This window comes from Siniperca chuatsi, linkage group LG13, assembly GCF_020085105.1.
Source record: "Siniperca chuatsi isolate FFG_IHB_CAS linkage group LG13, ASM2008510v1, whole genome shotgun sequence".
Taxonomy (NCBI): domain Eukaryota; kingdom Metazoa; phylum Chordata; class Actinopteri; order Centrarchiformes; family Sinipercidae; genus Siniperca; species Siniperca chuatsi.
In genome coordinates this window covers 6,313,489-6,331,815 of record NC_058054.1, presented here as the reverse complement: position 1 = coordinate 6,331,815, position 18,327 = coordinate 6,313,489, and the positions used below count along the sequence as shown (strand labels likewise).

General features: G+C 39.5%; 1 protein-coding gene across 2 annotated transcripts; it reads right to left on the bottom strand.

The window, feature by feature from the left end:
• Nucleotides 1–1,632: 1,632 nt before the first annotated feature.
• pip4p1a (phosphatidylinositol-4,5-bisphosphate 4-phosphatase 1a) lies at nt 1,633–17,385 on the bottom strand. Of its 2 annotated transcripts, XM_044220717.1 has the most exons (7): nt 17,126–17,378; nt 15,937–16,130; nt 12,447–12,553; nt 10,615–10,720; nt 8,030–8,082; nt 6,409–6,499; nt 1,633–4,397 (listed from the first exon to the last, which is right to left on the bottom strand). In XM_044220717.1, exons 1-7 carry the CDS (start codon nt 17,241–17,243, stop codon nt 4,254–4,256), a joined length of 813 nt encoding a protein of 270 aa, XP_044076652.1. In that variant the 5' UTR covers nt 17,244–17,378; the 3' UTR covers nt 1,633–4,253. The 2 variants fall into 2 exon arrangements, with proteins under 2 accessions (XP_044076652.1, XP_044076653.1); XM_044220718.1 differs by lacking the exons at nt 1,633–4,397; nt 6,409–6,499 and adding an exon at nt 6,808–7,332 and having other exon boundaries at nt 17,126–17,385.
• Nucleotides 17,386–18,327: the final 942 nt, after the last annotated feature.

Here is an 18,327-nt window from a genome sequence, read left to right as displayed (position 1 = left end):
CTCTCACTTAAAATCAGAAGGTTATGGGACCAATTGCCTTCCTCACTTCCTAGGTTGACCCCCCCCCCCCCCCCCCCTCTCCCCCTCCCTCTTCCCCCTTCCCCTCCACTCTCTCTCTCAGCCTCCTTGGTTCGTGCTGCTCTCGAGGAGCTGTGGTTTCTGAAAGGTTTCTCAATGTCTTTAATCCCTCCATCTCTTTGTGTCCAGGCAAAAAATATATCCGCATGAAACTCAAGAGGCCGACAGGGGCCAAGTTGTGTGAGAAAAAGATGAGCTTCTTTCCAACCATTTGAGGGAACAGAAAAAATAAAGGGAGAGCTGCTCTTGTAAAAAAAATAAATAAATAAGATCAAAACTAATTTAGCTTATTTTTTTAAAGAGCAGCACAAAGCTTTAAATAAGTGGTTCTAAAATTTGACTCATTCAGGTTCAGCAAAAAGAGGAATGTTTTGATTTCACTCATTTTAATAGAAGTTATCCACATTAAGAGAGTGGATGACAGCTTTAATCATAGGTTTCAGTTATCAACATTATCTCCAAACCTACTGTGTAGACAGCTGTTGTTTCCATTTTAAAATCAACGAATACCATTACAGATGGGTGTCTATTATGGGGTCTGTGGAAAGATGGAGGTATACATGAGTTATTCCAAACCAGGGCTACTTGTCCAGGGTAGTTGGGGGGGTACGTGGAAAGATGTGGGGCTGCGCAACTAATTAGAAAAAATAGGAATTATGATTTGATTAAAAAGTATATCCACATATTTGTGTTAAGGATGAAAATAAACACATAAATAGGATTAATTTGGTGTATAGTGACCTTTAGTATATTTACATAACCACTGCTATAGCGGCTGTGTGCATAGTAAGCCACCAACTTGTCAGTTATAACATAAGGTGTTCGAGAGTGCATGAAAAGTTAGTAAGTGAGCAGAGAAGTTGAAATAGTTAGCATTAGCTAAAAGTAATGGATAAACAGTTCAAATAACTAAGTATAAAAGAACAGTCAAAACTATTTATTCAACCTAGTTGAATAAATAGTTGAAATAATTAGGTAAGAGTAAACAATTAAAATACTTAATGGATAAATGGTTGAAAACATTAACGTTAGCTAAAAGTAATGAATAAAAATGTTCAGCTTCTGCAACTCCAAGTGGTAGTAAAACGCTAGTATTAATGAAAACTTGACCTAAACATTGACATTTCAACTTAATCAGTAACTTAGTGTTCATCCAGTTCAAAATATACAGAAAACATGACAGTAGTATTGAGCAAGGGGTACTTGAGCTCATCTGATCAGGCTCTGTACATCACACAGTAAAGGTTGGGAACCACTGGTGTACACATAAAAAAGCCAATATCATACAGGTGCAGGACAAAAGCAGCATACAAAGTAAAGATTTAAGATGTGCCACTTTTGACTTTCAACATCTTAGTCTTGCAGGTTTACCTGAAAACGTTGCATCATAAAATCACATGTTGTAACATTAACATTTGAGGTTATCTCTACTTGAAGCCTTAAATTGGGACAGATGTTTTTTTAAATAAATAAAATAGAAAAAAGTAAAATGAACCAAGCTGCATGGCATTATCAGATCCTGTGTTGGTAAATAAAAAGAACTCACGTAAGCCGTTTTGTACATCATCATGTCTTTATTTGTGTGTAAACAAACTCTGAAAAGAGCATCAGCCAGGTTCTTGATTATTGGCATTAACATGATTGATTTATTTTGCAGTCATGGATAAAACGTTCACTCCACTGCAACAAAAAGGTCTTCTTAAACAAGTCATGTCATCTTAAATTCTGTCCTACAATCTTATTTTTTAATTAATTTTTTTTTTTTTTACTTGTTTCCTTCAAAGTCTTAAAAATTAATGCACTGACCACAACTTGAAACTGGCAGATCATGGTATTGATTTGGAAAAAACCCCTTGGTCCAGTCTTGACAAAAGTGAAATAATCTCACCCAAACCAGTTTTTCCACAATAAACAAGATTTTAGGACTTGATAAATGACTTATTTGTTAAAGTGGCCCTTTCTGCAGCATATAATAAATAACATGACACTTCCACATGAACTGTCTGCAACCTCAGTTCAGTCTAGCAAGGTAACGTCATCTCATCTTACTTGGTGTATGCAGTGTTTCTCACTACTGTATAAGGTGCTGGGTGTGTGTGTGTGTGTGTCAGAGAGAGAGAGATAGTAATGTCATTGCTTGGGAATGTGATTCAGTCGTAATGTTTTGTTGGTGTGAGTATGTTGATGTGTTTGTGGTTAAGATTTGGACACGACTGGGTGTCCAGAGGCTTATTAGGTTAGTAGTTCATCAAATCATTAAATACGTAACAGGTGAAGAGTTGCAAAAATAATCCTTCTTAAAAACAACAAATTAAACGTCTGCAGCGATCACAGCAGTAGTGTTAAGCTCGGAGTGCAACACAATTCACTTAGTCGCCTCCATTGTACATAAACAACAAATATATTTACAATCAAAACAAAAATACATAATTCATAAGAGATGTCACCACATTCAGAACCACAGACAACTCATGATGTGACTTACACTGAGTGAGAATGTATAGTGTAGTGTGTGTTTATGTAACTGACCTATTCTGACTGACATTACGTTTTAATGAGTAGGTAGAGCTTTCCTCTTCTACAAATGTTCCACTGGCCTTAAGGTGAAAGCTACATCTGGAACCAACCCATAAGTAAGCTCGTGACCAGCCTCCATCTTCAATTACAAAAGCTGGACCATAGTTTCACCATGAAGGCCTGAAAATTCAGCTTTTAGTCCTCTCCCAAGACAAACATGTAGTGCGGTTTCTAAGGATGAAAACTTGCAACCAACAACAGAAAGCAATTCCAAAACACACCTTATACTCAGGGTTTTGTGGGTAACAGGCAGATCGATGTTGTAACAGCCAATAGCTCTTCGTGTTTTGTTTCATATTTTGGTCTGAATGGGAAAGCCAAGGAGAGCAAAATCAACCGAGGTCAAACCATATAGATGTATGTATTGAAGTAAACCTGTCTCTAGAAAACGGGAGGGAGGATTATGCCACATTTTGCTGTTTATGATGTTAATTGGATATTGAAGTTGGCATTTAGGTATAATGGGAAAATAAATAATAAAAAGATTTTATGGTTTTAAGAAGTAAACCTATTGGCTGTAGTTTGGATCAAAGGAAAAAAGCTGTAGATGTGGTTACACTCTTAATGGGACCAGAACGAAATATCCAACTTTCATGCAAAGTGGCATGCATGTCCCTTTCTCTGCACTGAAATAAGGACAGTATGGAGAAAATCTGTTTGCGGGTCTGTCTTTGAAGAGAGAGGCTGGAATGCCTTTGACAAACTAGTGTCTGAGCTGTTGCGACTCTAAAAGAGCATCCTCCTTTTGTTGTGTGCCGTAAGCATTCATGTGGCTGTGTATGTATGTGTGTGTACGTTTGTGTGTGCGCGTGTGCTGAATCCTTCTATCACACCTCTTTTAAGGCTTTCAAGCTGCTTTGGATCAAAGTCAGTCCCAGGGGATAATTCAGCATAAACATTGAGTTCAGAAACATCATGGCCTACCTTCACATGCTGCTGAATTCAATTTTTCAGACATATTTCAACAACTACTTGATCTTTGATTCACAAAAGGAGGCTGATGTCCCTCTGGTCACTCATCTTCTACTGGCATCGATTTGTTAGCTTCATCTGACTTCATCGCCGCAATCACAAAATAATTTGTTTCTCGGTTTAAAAAATGTTAAATGCTTAAATACTAAACCTAATGTCAAATTAGGATTGAAGGGGGAGTGTCCCCCTAAACAAAAACAAGGGCAATATTCACATCCACGACTTAACTACAAGCCCTCATCTGAGAAGTTGCGAGAGTGCAACAGATGTGCCACAGACTAAATCCAAGATTTATGAACAGCGCAGGGGAAAGAGAAGATAAATGTTATAGTTGTTATAATGTTAAAATGAACCCCACACTGGCCACGAGATTAGAACAGATAAACAGTACATTAGGCTATACGCATCATGATAATTACCGATATATAGCAGTCGCAGCCACCGCCATCCAGTTTTAGAAACACATTTGACTAAAAGGAAAGGGACAGCAGGAGAACTGTTTCTTTCTGGGGTTGGTTTTAAATAAATATTCTGTTTTTTGGGTTATGTTTTGTTTTTTCCTTTAAAGCCATTTTTCCTCCTGCCTGGCGGGTTGGGAAGAGGGTGCGGCAGAGTTGGAGGGGGCTCTATGTGAAGTTCTGGAGGGGCTGGCTGACCCTCATGCAGGCCCAGTAGAAAGCCCGAGCCAGGGTGACGAGAACCAGGAGCAGCAGCACAGCCCAAGAGGCGTAGATCCCCTGGTAGGTCTGAGCCTTCACCCACGTTCCGGCCTGGAGGGAGTCAACACAACAGACGAAGTTTTACAAAATTAGATGTTGCTCAAGCACATTCTGAGTGTGTTATGGTGATTATAATGAGCCAATTCAAGTGCAATCAGGCTAAATGCAAGGAACCAGAGAGCTAAAGCTACAATTAGGCTTGAAAGTGTTCTGTGCATTTATTATGGACCCATTTATATTGTCGCAAACTGTACAAAATTCCAGACAGGTAGGTAAAAGACGAACCAGGTTTTTTTTAAAGACAGCACAATACAAATTCACTTGTGAGACGTTTTTCTTGCAAAACAGACTAAACCATTTAGTGTATTTCATGTATCTATAGTCTGTGATTAATCCACCTGCACCAGACTAATGCAGTGACGCTGAATTTTACTGTTTCAAACGCACACATTTTCATGGAAGAGCACATATTCAGTACTTAAGAGTGACTGAGGGGTAAGAGAGAAAATAGCTTTCCCATCAAGTATTAAGTGTGCAGCTGCTCAGAAGAAAATTATTTAATTAAAATGGCAAAAGTGACTTTGAGAGAACCCACAGGGATTTTCTGACAATATTGAAATATGAATTCCTGTTTCAAAGTCACAACACTAGAGCAAAGCTAATATGAGTATAAAGAGTCAAAAAAAAATTATGAAACTTGATTTAGGAAGCATTTTTCATATATATTGTTGTACTGCTCTCAGGAATGTCATAAATTCTTATAATAAATAATATTCTTTCCTGTTTTGACACCCAGATATCTCCTTGATATACACACCCCTGGCTCAGATGACTAATACTATCTAGAAAAACCACCGAGCATGTTCAAGTCCAGGACTAGACACCCAGATAAGGTTTTGTGTAGGTGACAGGTGCGTTTCTGTGTGGTCGGCCTTGAAGATTTTCTTCCCTCTTCTCCTGTAAATGATCTGTAAAGTTTTAATGATTCAGGCTGCCCTCAGGGACCTTAATAATTTAACTGGCATCTCTTAGCTCATGCTGCTGAGTTGGGGACACACCACACTGATGAATCTCCTTAACTACCATCAACTCTTAACTACCTTCAAGTACTATAAAACCACTGCTTCCTTAATTATATTAAATACAGTCTGGAAATTAAGTTTGATCTGTTACTTGTCTTGGGTTGTTGCCTATAAAGTTTATTGGTGCAACGTAGAGATTAAACTGTCAAAACCCTGTGCTCCTGTACCATTCCTATAATTAAAACAACCTTTTTATTAAACACAACCTGATCTCATGTTGTGATGTTTATTGCCACGACACCAGCTTTATGCAATGCTGTCAATACTGCACATTTATTGCTTGCACATTGCTTACTTTTCTCCATGCTTGCTGGCAGGCACGTATGCATACTGTGTTCAATCTGTCTATACTGTGGGGCGCCGTTTCATGCTCATCTTGCACCCTCTGCTGTTTATGAAGCAGAATGTATTGACTATCTAGTTCTTTCTATGTATCCATGTTTATTTATCTTTTGCACTCCTTTTATTTTCTACTGATTGTCTATAAAACTGTGATCTATAATTATTAGTTATCTTAATCATTTAAATAAGAGCAAATAGAGAAAATATAAATTGCATTGTGAGCCTTGAATGGTTGTATGCACATTTAACAGAAGGTCAAAACTAACCAGGAATAATACAATCTGTTCTGCTATCTGGTGTTGAAGCTGGTGCTGCAACCTGAACATTGCTTACAGTTTAACTAGGTTGTGTTTGTGCTGTATCTCACTGACAAATAGAGGCCTGTCACATAGTGTCTGTAGAGCTTGTAATCATAATGCTTCTTCCTACTACCTTTGTAAGGTTTTCACATTATTGAATAAAAAGTGAGGACAGATTTAGAAAAGAGAGAGACAATAGCTGAACAATGATTTCTGTCATGTTTAGCCTGCTAAAAAAGTGAATGCCTACAAGCCAGCTATTGAAAATCTCTTATTAATTCTGAACAACAGGCCTCTATCTTTTTGGCGTTAGCAAGGTGTCTGGTGGCGTCCACTCACCATCAGCCCGGCAGTGGAGATGCTGAATAGCAAGCAGAGTAGAAAACACCACAAGCTTCGCCTCCGGGGATACCTCTGACCAATGGAGGAGCTGCAGGACCAACAAAAAGGAGAGATGTGCCAAAATTAATTTTACTAGGAAATTAAATTTAATACAACAAATATACAGATATGACCCTGTTTTTCCTGTGTTATTACATTACATATAACATTATTTGTTCTATTCAAGCATCCCAGTAAGCCATGACAGTATAACAGTGAGCCAGCATGCACAATACCAGGACCCTGGAACTGAACAAGCTAAATGGAATTCAGTCATCTGTCATTGTATTATTTACACCTGTGCTTTTTCCACTACAACTTGTCAAAACGTATTCGGTGAAAAGGTCCTATTAAATAATGATGGGGGTTAAAAATTGATTTGGCACATTTTAAAGCACAGAAATTACACCAGGATCACTCATTTTAGTTTGTAGATTTTGGGAGTGTATAATCATTTTTTTTACTGCTGCCAAAGCAGGAAAACTCTTACTGGAAGTGCCAGGCTGAAAAAGAACATATGAAGGATGATGGTATAACACCTGCAGAACTTCAAGTTCAAGCAGCACCTGTTCAAGTTCAATCCAGGTTCTGAGGCTATTTTAGATTTGACAAACTCAATTCAGATGACTAAAGCTGTTCATAAAGGCACACCTGTGTATTGCAGTAATACAACTGACACAGTGGTACAGTTCTTTTCAGCACCTTGTGAAGTTAAATGCTGTGGGAAAAGAAGTGAGGCAAGGTGTTGCTTTGTGTGCCTGACAGATTCCAGAAACAGTGTTCTGATTATTCGCATATGTACAGCCAAAAACTTTAAACTTTGAAGACACACACATTCTCTCAAGTTTTACCTTCTGCATTGTTCTGCTTAAGGTCATAATTCTAGGCGTAAACAGAAATCAAAAAAAAAAAAAAACCCTGTAACATCAAACTGTAATACCACAGATTTGCCTTGAAATAATAATTCTTGAGATATCTGGTTATGCCTGCTAATTCCCGTCCCTAAAGTCCCATGAACTTTGCTCACCATGTTAAGAAGCTTATGGAGATAGTGATATAGGAGTGTGTTTTGCAGCAAAGTTCAAGGAGAATCCTGAGGTACAAAATATAGGGAGTAAAATCCCACAGATCAGAAACCTCATGATGTTATGAGACACATGTAAACACTTTGAGGCTGGTGAGGAAAATGTGTTGCAGTATTTGAGGTTAGAGACATACATACAAACAGGATGTCACAGGTTTGATTCCTGTCCATTGACTGCACATGACAGCTCCCCAAAAGTGAAGCCAAAACATCTCGATCGCCAAATGGCGTCACCAGAGCAAGATGGCAGCACCTGTATCTGGGATATTTTGGCTTCATTTTTGTACAGTGGTAGTAGGTGGAGACGCGTCGTCCATCTTTATATAAAGTCTGTGGTCCTGTCCTTGAGAAAGACCCTGAAGCCACTACCTGCTCACACTTTGTGGGTTTCACTGAGTAAAAGCTTCAGTTAAGAGCCTAAGGATGTAAATCCACAATGTAAAAGTACAGTGAGAATGAGGTGATGTAATGGATGAATTGCTCATAGCTACTTACACTTTCCTGCAGTGTGGGCACCTGGCCAGCGTCCGGTCTGTGAACTCTGTCCACTGAAATTACAAAGAGCAAGATGTGTGACCTTCAGCTACAGCCAAAAAACAACATGCGTGTTTGTCAAATTATCACAACTTCCAAATACCAGTATTACATTCACTGTAATTCTGACTGACCTCTATTCTAACATAAAATACCAGTGTTTTTGCTGCTGCTTACACCTAGTTAAGTGTGGCTGTGCAGGAAATAGATAAGTGCAAATATGTGCAGGTGTTACAGGTGCAAAGTCATTCACTGCTTATTTAAAATGTGTTGACATTTGGAATTAATGATTTTTTTAAATGCGTTTGTCCTGGCCAGAAGGTTTTTATATTAGTGACCTGATCGGAGGAGTTGGAATGACTTATGGAGCGGGTGTGAAGGGCCCAATAACAGACTAATTGTGTATAAAGTCTGTAAAATGCCAGAAAAAAAAAAAAGAAAAAAAAAAAAAGCTCATCACATATTCCCTGACTTCAAGGTCGTGTCTTCAAACTGCTTGTGTTTTTTCTGACCAACAATCCAAAACCCAAAGATATTCAACTTGCAATGATATAAAATGGAGAAAAGCAACAATCAACCAGCGAATGTTTGGCATTTTTGCTTGATAAATGATAAATGATCTATTGTCGATAACTTTTCTGTAGAGTGAACAATCAATTAAATGACAATTCGACTCAGCACTACATGCAAATCGAAGTGAATGCAAATCTGGACTGATGATAACGATAAATTCCTTGTCAAATTACAGATGGTCTTTAAATCTTTAAATTGGGCCATGGATTTAAATACGCCTGCTGCTGCATGGATTGATGACATATTTAAAGAAATTTAACACAACCATCCCAGTTCTTGCCAACAGGCGCTGCATGCCATCCAAAAAATGAGAACGAAAAATTGTCTTCTCTCAGGGTGTAGACATTTATTCCCTCCCTAACATTGGGGAGTGATACATTTGTAAACCCTGCGGAGCACAATACACTGTGCATGCTGCACATTCTTCTTGTTCTGACAAAATACTCTGTATGGGAAGCACAGAGAACATTATCAGAAGATCTGCGACAAAAGGATCACTGCAACACCACCCAGGGCACAGATTTCTGTTTTCATTCAGCCACCCTGTCTTTAAGCAGGCAGGAGAGGTCCAACTGAATGCTAAACACCCTGAACCATCCATCTAACCTCTTTTTATAACTCTATTCTTCTCTTACTCTGACACCCGCTTCTCTTTCACCATATATCCAAACCATCTTTACCTGTCCCACACATTGTTAAAGAGCAGTAAGTTAAAATTTTACTTCCCCTTTAGCACAAAATGGCCCGAATATATCAGCAGAGAGTTGATAGGGTTATTGATCTACACCAGTAACTCAACATTTACTTGGCCTGGTGCTAAGATGTTTTGGCTCTTCAATAATTCACTTTTCTGGCTGCTAAAGTACATTTCACAAAAAAAAAAAACAACCTTGCAGGCCTACTGGAACTGTCACAAGATATTTCAGCTACAAATGATAAAAACTGCACTTGAAAGCCAAAAAAGCAAATGCCAAAGCAGTTTTATTATTCAGCTATTGTGCATAGTAATGCATCACCTCTTCATAAACATATTTTTTTGGATCTTGGCTCTCTATAGTGAAGGCGATCTTATTGGTTGTGTCATTTTCAAAGACTGGAGAGGTGGGGACACTTAATAAACAGTGGTTGTACTGATGTTGCAGTTCCTACTGATTGTCATAGAGGTTGATAATCAATTAATGGCTTTTAAAACCTATGCTACAGATGACACCAGTTTGAGAGCCTAATTCTTTTCTTTTTTCCCCCCAAAACTATGCTCAATTATAGTAGTTTGCTTTTCTGTATTTTAGCAATATATCTTAAAAACCTATGATAGGAATCCCGTGACATTTAGTGGACATATACAGTGGGTACAGAGAAAATTAATTATAAAAAAAAAAAAAAAGATCAAGTTCCACTAACTAGCTTTTGGAGCTTGGGCTGGTGTGAAACTTTGTCATGTGATGATATCTTGGCCAGCTGGATTCGCTGAATGAAGACTATGAGATGTGATTGAAGGCTCCAAAAGCTAGGAAGCGGACTTTAATCTCTATTTTGTTACATGTACTGTAACAGGTCAAGAATGAACTTCCTTCAAAGAATTACATTTTGTTTGCAATCCAAATGAGATATAATGTGTTAAGTAGTGAGCTTTAGAGGGGCTGGTAGGTGGATTTTGTTACCTTGGAACAGAACGAGACTAGCTGCCCCCCTCCCCCATTTCCAGTCTTCATGCTAAGCTAAGATCAGAACCAGCTGCTGACTGCTGTTTGACAAGACAGACATGGGACTGGCATCAATCTTCTCATCTAACTCTTGGCAAGAAAGCAAATGATCAAATTTTGCTAAACGCTGAACTATTCCTTTAACTATGAAATTAACAAAAATGTGTGACTGTGTTGTGATTCTAAATCCTGTGGGTATTTTTTCAAAGTCACAAAAAGAGTGAGTTCATTCTGATTAAATGTTTTTTTTAAACAAAGAGAGTGGGGTACCAGGAAGGTGTTGCTGCAGTGTCCACAGGAGACGCGGGCCCCGGCTGGCTGGGGGTCAGGACTTGCCGGACCAGGATGAACTGGACCCAGATTAATTATCCTTTTACTAGAAAGAGACAGACACACAAACATTCACACCACAAATAAGATATTATTCAGCGTAAGTGCAAGCTAATAATCACCAGCTGAGCAGGCGTCTCATTCTGATGGTGTGGAAAGACTGGGGACAGTTTCACTTTTTGGGATCCATCTGCAGCCAATCGCCTCATTCTCACTAACACTGCTTTTCTACAACCAACTCCCTCAGACACCTACAGTAGCTCAGAATCACTGATCAGACAGCAGCACAGAGATGTGTCTGGTTTAGAGTACCATGTGTCTAAAGCAATTTAATGCAGGAAAAGTGGCCTATGAGGAATATATAAAAACTTTTGGCATCACTTTAACTAAATGGGTAATTCTTGGTCAAGTGTAATAAAACCAGAAATGTGAACAGTTACATCAGAAACATGCAGAATCCCACCACGCTCAACTATGAAAGTAAATGTGTTGTTTTTCTGCCAACAAAAGTCAGCATCTCTCTCCCATTTTAAGCATATATATTTATATATATATATGTGGCATAAAATTCACAGTTCAGAGACAATATTTTCGAAGAAAGTTCAAACTGAAACTCATTTTGGGAACAAGATTCCTCTTTTGTTCCTGGGATATTAGGAAATGTCATGTGGTTTAAAAAAATAAAATAAAAAATTTGCCTAGTGCATTCATGAAAAACTGCTAAATTTTTAAACATACAAACCTCAATTAACCTTCAGCCTTACCTGATGATCTGCACTGAAGCGGACAGATGAATTATGTGTTTTACATTTTGTGATGTACAGTTTAAAATTATACACATTTACATAGCAGCAGAAAATTAACCAAAAGGCTAAAAATGTTGCTCTTGCAGATTTTATGCCTCAGGCATAAACAAGGAATCTTATCGGTCTTACCAATTACACTAGGCTGCAGCAGCATGATGTTCAGATGAGCGGCCAAAGATGTACATTTTCAGTGACTGACATCAGCCTTGTGTTTTTTACAATAAAACCCCAACACATTGGCATCTGTTTGACCTGCAAAAAGTGTTTTATGGCTTTTTGTTTAGCTATTTTCCCGACAGAAGGCAACTGAAACTTTTCTTCCCAAAGTGTATCTGAACTTTCAGCAGCCCAGTAATGTTTTGCACTAGAAAGTTTTGTTTGGTTTTTTTTTAAATGCCACACAAAGGACATTTACTATAACTCATGGAACTTTTCCAATTTTCTCTCTCCTGTTTTTGTTTGAGGCTTTTGTGCTCATTCTGCTCTCTGATATCATAATATGAATGAATCTGCAAAGTGTGGATTTGGTTAGTAGCTACTCTGCAGGATTTCAGTGCATAATTAAAGCAACTACATGCTGAATCAATTTTGTGATTTATTTTTTTTTAGCTGGAAGGTGCAGATTGAAAATTAAACCTCAACATAATCCCCATTCCTGAATAAACTTTGGCCCAACACAACACAAAACACATACTGTATGTTACCCATACACATACTCCTCTCCTAATCAGGACGATATGCAGAAGTGAAACACATGATGTGGCTGTTCTAATGAGGCTGTTATTTCCTCATCCGGCTCGCTGAGCACTGCATGTAAAACTGCGCTAGGAGCACAGCCTTAATTGAGAGACTGCTGCTCCTGCTGCACCTTGTTTCCTCTGCTTCATTTCTCTCTCACACAGACACACAGCGTATTTGCAGTCTCACAGTGGTGCGCACGCACACACACACACACACACTATTCACCAATATGGCCGGGGACAGGCGATCCTCTGGGAAGTGACTTTGCAGATGAGCAGACAGTTGCAGGGGCAACGAACGTACTTCTTCCCTGCTGGGGCATTCTTAATGGGCTGCAGAGGGAGACAGAGACACACAGCAGGAAGAGATAAGAAGACAGTAGAACAGCGTATTAGAGTAGGAGTAGATAAGAAGCCAATTATTCTTGATGGACGAGAATTAACTAATACTACATAAGGAAGAGAGGTATTCTGGGAGACATTGGAAGTGGCCGAACTGCAGTCGCAGGTAACAAACCAAGGAATGGCATTCATGATACAGTTGCTGCTTCATTGTACCTAACAGTTCAGGAGCTGCTTATTGGGAGCTGATGTTTAGCTCCCACTTGAGGTCCATAGGGTGATAAGGGCAGGTGGGGCTGGGCTCTTTCTGAAATCCACAACCATCTCCACTGTCTTTAGAGCGTTGAGCTCCAGGTTGTTCTGGCTGCACTAGGTCACCAGGTGGTCAATCTCCCACCTGTAGGCGGACTCATCCCCATCAGAGATGAGCCCAATGAGGGTGGTGTCATCTGCAAACTTCAGGAGCTTGACGGACTGGTGACTGGAGGTGCAGCTGTTGGTGTACTGGGAGAAGAGCCGAGGGGAAAGAATGCAGCCTTGGGGGGAACCGGTGCTGATGGTCTGTAGACCTGTAGGCTCTTTAGGCGAACTGCAGGGGGTCCAGGAGTGGGTCTGTGATGGCTTTGAGGTGGAGCAACACAAGGTGCTCAAAAGACTTCATTACCATAGAGGTCAGGGTGACGGGTCTGTAGTCATTAAAGTCATTTTTCAGTACAAGTACAACTATACAAATTACACACCTTACTCTGGGCTCAACAGAACATCCTGCTGTCAGACTATTGTCCGATAGATCAGATCAGATTGAGTCCTGTGAGTTTGCTCCATTATCAGTATCAAGTTTGTGTCTGCACTGTAGGGAGGGAGGCAATGATAGAGAGTGAAAACTAATGTTACAAGTAATCATTATACGGAGGATTGCCTAATTTCAGTCACCTTTAGTTATTCAAATTATTGTCATATAGACATGTGTTATTGTTAACATTTATGTTACTTTTAATGCAGTTTACTGCAACATGACAGTTATAATGTTCAGTTTTTGTTGAAACTGTTTCAGAAAGGTGCTGATCCAGCTGGTTGTTTAACTGTCTACTCCTTCACAGGCCCTCTCAACACATATGATGCAATATTTCCACAAAAAACTGCTTCTGCTGTTTTAAGTTTACTGTTACTGTAAAATTTGCAGTTATTTTGGCTGTTAGTGTTGTGTTTTTGAAAACAAAGTTTATTTTTAAAGTCCTACTCAGTACCGACATTGTGCAAGAGGCTGCTGTTGAACTGTATTGTGTTATACAGACAGGTGTTTCTATCATTCAGCCCATTTTATAACAAAATCTATTAATTTAAACGAAATAATGTGCAGTTACAGGAAACTAACCTTTTCCACAATATAAATGTATGATGTTCTTTGCGATTAAACAAGTCATGCAACTTTGCATCTGACATCTCAAAATATAAACATTGCTTCTGCTATCTCAGCTTGTCCTGTGTCACTGCTACTGATCTGCTCCGCCTCATGATTATAACCATTAACTGCAGTGAAGACAGTTGTTGCAACATAAATCTGTTGCAGTGAAATAACCATTTAATTGCTTACTTGCAACTACTTATATCGATTGTCATTCCACCCCAACCGACAAATTAAAGCTGGGCTAGACAAAATTGTTATGTCACAATATGTCTAATTTATCAGCCTAATTAACAACGGGGGACTGACACAAAGAGGAGTGCCCCATTTAACACCAATAAAGACCTTGTAGATCAAACCTATTTAGTTTAAACAAATACCCAAAGCCACTACAGTTAGATATGTAGTCCGGTACAAATCTTTGGATTTGAGCCAATACTTGACTCTTCACACATGTCTGTATGATACAACCTCCATCTGTAATGCTACGGATACATGTTTGCACATCCAAACTAATTTCAGTCTAAATGCAACCTTGTCTGTGTGTTTTATAAGGTCGTGGCCAACAATCTATATTTGTACACCCTGGACATATTTGTATGTTATTGTCCCAGTAATTTGGACCCTTTTCTGTGTGAGGCCTGTTTCCTCAAAGAGATGATGAAAACTTGATAATTTACCCTCACATGTGTTCAACTTTTTATAAATCAGCAAAGTAAAAGTGCAGCTGTGAATCTAGTTATTTGTTGAGTCTTGCCACATCCGATCAGTAACCGTACATTCTTTAGTTAGGGGGTAGCTTTGGTGTTGTTGGTGCTCGAGTTTCTCAACATTTGGACCACATTTGGGAACGTTTTTGCTCCCCATCAGCATTTCACTCTTGATCAGAAAATTCTTGCACTTTGATTTTATACTTAGGAAATTTACCCATAATGATAAACATGTCATATGGACTTACAGGTAACTCATTTACAATATGTTACCAGTCATACTGAATTATTTCGAAATTTTGGGGCATGGGTAAATCAAATTTATTCTGACCACTGGTATTAATAAATGAAACACTGACGTGCTTTTAGTCTATATCATCGTACAAGACTGTGACAAGACTTAATAACATCAAAGAAGACCTAATAGATCATATCATCAGATGAATGAGGTATAATTGTTTAGCTTTTATATAAGTGTTAAATATTCATATCATATATCCTGTGATTTGTCTACCCTGCGTTTACATCATAAACCAATGGCTAAGCCCATGTGGAAAAAGACCTTTACAATAAGTCCCACTGTGATTGTTTGGTGCACATAAATGACACCACACTCACTTGACCAAACCAACCAGATTAAGTAAGTAAACGCTCTAGGTTTCTGTTTCTGTTTTATCTCACGAAAAGATTTTCAATGATTTTCTGCAAATCCAACTTGGTAGGCAATGTTCAGAGTAGAAATTTATACAGACTGCCCATCTTTATAATCTAATTTCTTGAAGTTTTTGTGATGTTTAAATACTATACACAGTACATTTAAAGGGTTGGTTCACCCAAACAACAAAAAAAGTTTCATGGGAACTACTTTTTACCAGAAATGGGGATTATAGGGACTATTAGTGACCTCACTGTGAGCTCTTTTGATTATCCAGAGCAATGAGGATACTGATTCTGGTAACAGATTCTGTTGAATTTTCATTGCTTTGAACACCAAAAACAAAATTACACTCCATTACCTCCATTGTATTGGGGTGGAGGCAGAGACACATAAAATCAAAACATGGCTTAAATAAAACCAAAACTCCCGTGTGGGTAGACACCACTAGAGGTTTATGAGAAATGTGAAAATGTGTTTTTGTAATTTGTGTGAAACAACTCTTTAATAGAAGATACTGGTATTTGTGTGAGTGTGTTGCAACTGCATACAGTATATATAAACAGACAAGACAAGACATGTACAGATTTCTCTAGAAACCTACCGTAGCTTCATTGCAAACCCCACACTTCACCACGTGCTGGTGGATCTTGCCTTCCACAGAGATCAGGCTCTGACACACCCTGCAGCTGATAACAGGGGCACTGCCACTCTCCGGGGAGGTGAGAGGGGAGTAGGGCGGAGGGTCCTCCCCTAGGAGCACAGAGGGCTGAGTGGGGCTGGGGAACGGAGGGAAGCCTGCACAGGGAGGGAGATGAGGAAGGGAAAGAATTATGAATACAGAAGTAGTACAACCAGTGACAAATGAATGGATTGTTGAGGGAACACAGTCACAAGAGTTGTGCAATGGACTAAAATAAAGCTTCAATTCCCATGACAAGTAACGTCTTGCATTGCGATTAACAAGATAATAAGATTTGGTCTCGAGTTCAACTGAAAGCAGCTTTAGAAGAAAAACACTCCTGGAATGTGGAGCAGGGGTTATTTTCAACAAATAAGAGTTTAAGTATTTGTGGGTGACAGAGAGAAAACAGAGAAGGAAAGAGTGAGTAAATGGGACATGCAATGCAACATACAGTACTTCCTACATTTCTAGCATGCAGGGTGAACGACAGTGTTTAGAGCAGGTTGTGGGAGGAAAACACAATTAGGAGCCATATCTCATGCCATTTCCATTAATGTATTTAGGCACAGTCCCTCCCTATTTGAGTGGTCATTGGTCGCAGCTCTCTCTTGCAGCATCCCTCTCATATGTCAATCAAATCAGACGTTTCTCAGATGCTAGCTAGCTAAGTGGTACAGTTATCTAGCTTGCGAGTACAGTAGGCACCATTCAGCTGTTGAAATACATGCAACAATTTGTGTTAGGAAGCGTAAATAAAATATATTTTAGTAATAATATTGCTGAGCTGCAAACCTGAAGCTTTGCGGGTGGTTTGCCGGTGTTAAGTAGAGCTAGCTACCAAGCTAATATAACGGCTGCTAGGTTAGCTAGTTATCACACCGCTGATTCCCTTGAGTCTCTGTTCACGTCATGATTGCAAATCAGCATATTTCATCTCCCATGAGACGCTCATAAATACACTGGAAGCTAACATTATATCATGCACAAACATAGTCCCGACAGGCTGATTTACAGCTGAGCTAGCAGGCTAACCAGAATGCCCTGTCAGTGGAAGCTAATGTAAGCTAGGCTAATTCAGGCTGGAGGAGAGAGCACCATGGATACTCACTCTGTGGTTTGTTGGGCACGCCGTACGGCGCTGCACCGGGAGACACCCCGCCGTTACCGCTGCCAAGAGCACCATCTCCCAGATCTGATAGTAACGGGGACCTCTCGCCGTCCGCCATACCGAGAGCGAGGCGTGGGGGGAGAGAGGGAGCGTGAATGCAGACTGACACGGTGTTGTATTGTTGTGTCGGAAATGCAGGCGTCACATGATCGCGCCACCGCTGCTGCGGTAACGATGCTCGGAGGTGTGGCACTGCACACCCAGGGATGCTCCTTTTACACTAAATAGGTGTTAATGTACCTGTGGAATATGTTTTAATAATTTCCCAACAACAATGGCCTATCTCTGTAACTTTTAAACTTTACTGTAATGTAGTGACAATATGCAACCTTCAGTTCAACCCTTAAAATGTAACTTCTCCTATGCATCCAGGCTTTTTTTTTTTCAGGAATGTCCTACTTCACAATTAACATTTTCACATCCAGACTTGCAAGATGTCCAGTTTTTTACTTTTTGCACTGAGAAGCTTCACTGAAACAGTTAGAGGCAAGGGTACATAGTTTTTGTGGGTGTGAAAAACTCATTTGGTCACACTTACCTGCTGGTCTTAAGATTTTAATTGGTGACTTTCAGTTACAAGTTTACTACTCAAATGTTAAGATGCTGCTGGCCCGACACTGAACTGAAAAAAGGTGGATAATATACCTTCACAGAAGCAATATACATGTTCAGACTTTTTCAAGTCTGTCTTAATACAATGCTTACATGCCCATATGTGTGTTGAAAGAGTTATTAGTCACTGTAATTATTCCAAAAGTTAATGGCAGTGGCCAATCCATTATTGGTCAACTATGGATTGGTTACTGCCATTCACTCTTGTTACTAAACTCTTGTTTTATGTGTGTGAATGATTTTATTTTGCAAACCAGCATGCCTCAAATTGGGGGGGGGGAATAAAGTATTTTTGAATTCTATTTAATGTGTGCTGTCCATACAGGCCCTGAAACGATCTCTTCCTAGTGTGACTACAATGTAAGAGACGGAGTACAAAATCCACAGCCCTCTCCATCCATCCATCCATTTTCTACCGCTTGGTCCCGTTAGGGACGGGTGACTGGAGCCTATCCCAGTGACTTTGGGCCTTAGGCAGGGTACACCCTGGACAGTGGCCAACTCGTCGCAGGGCTAACACAGACACAGAC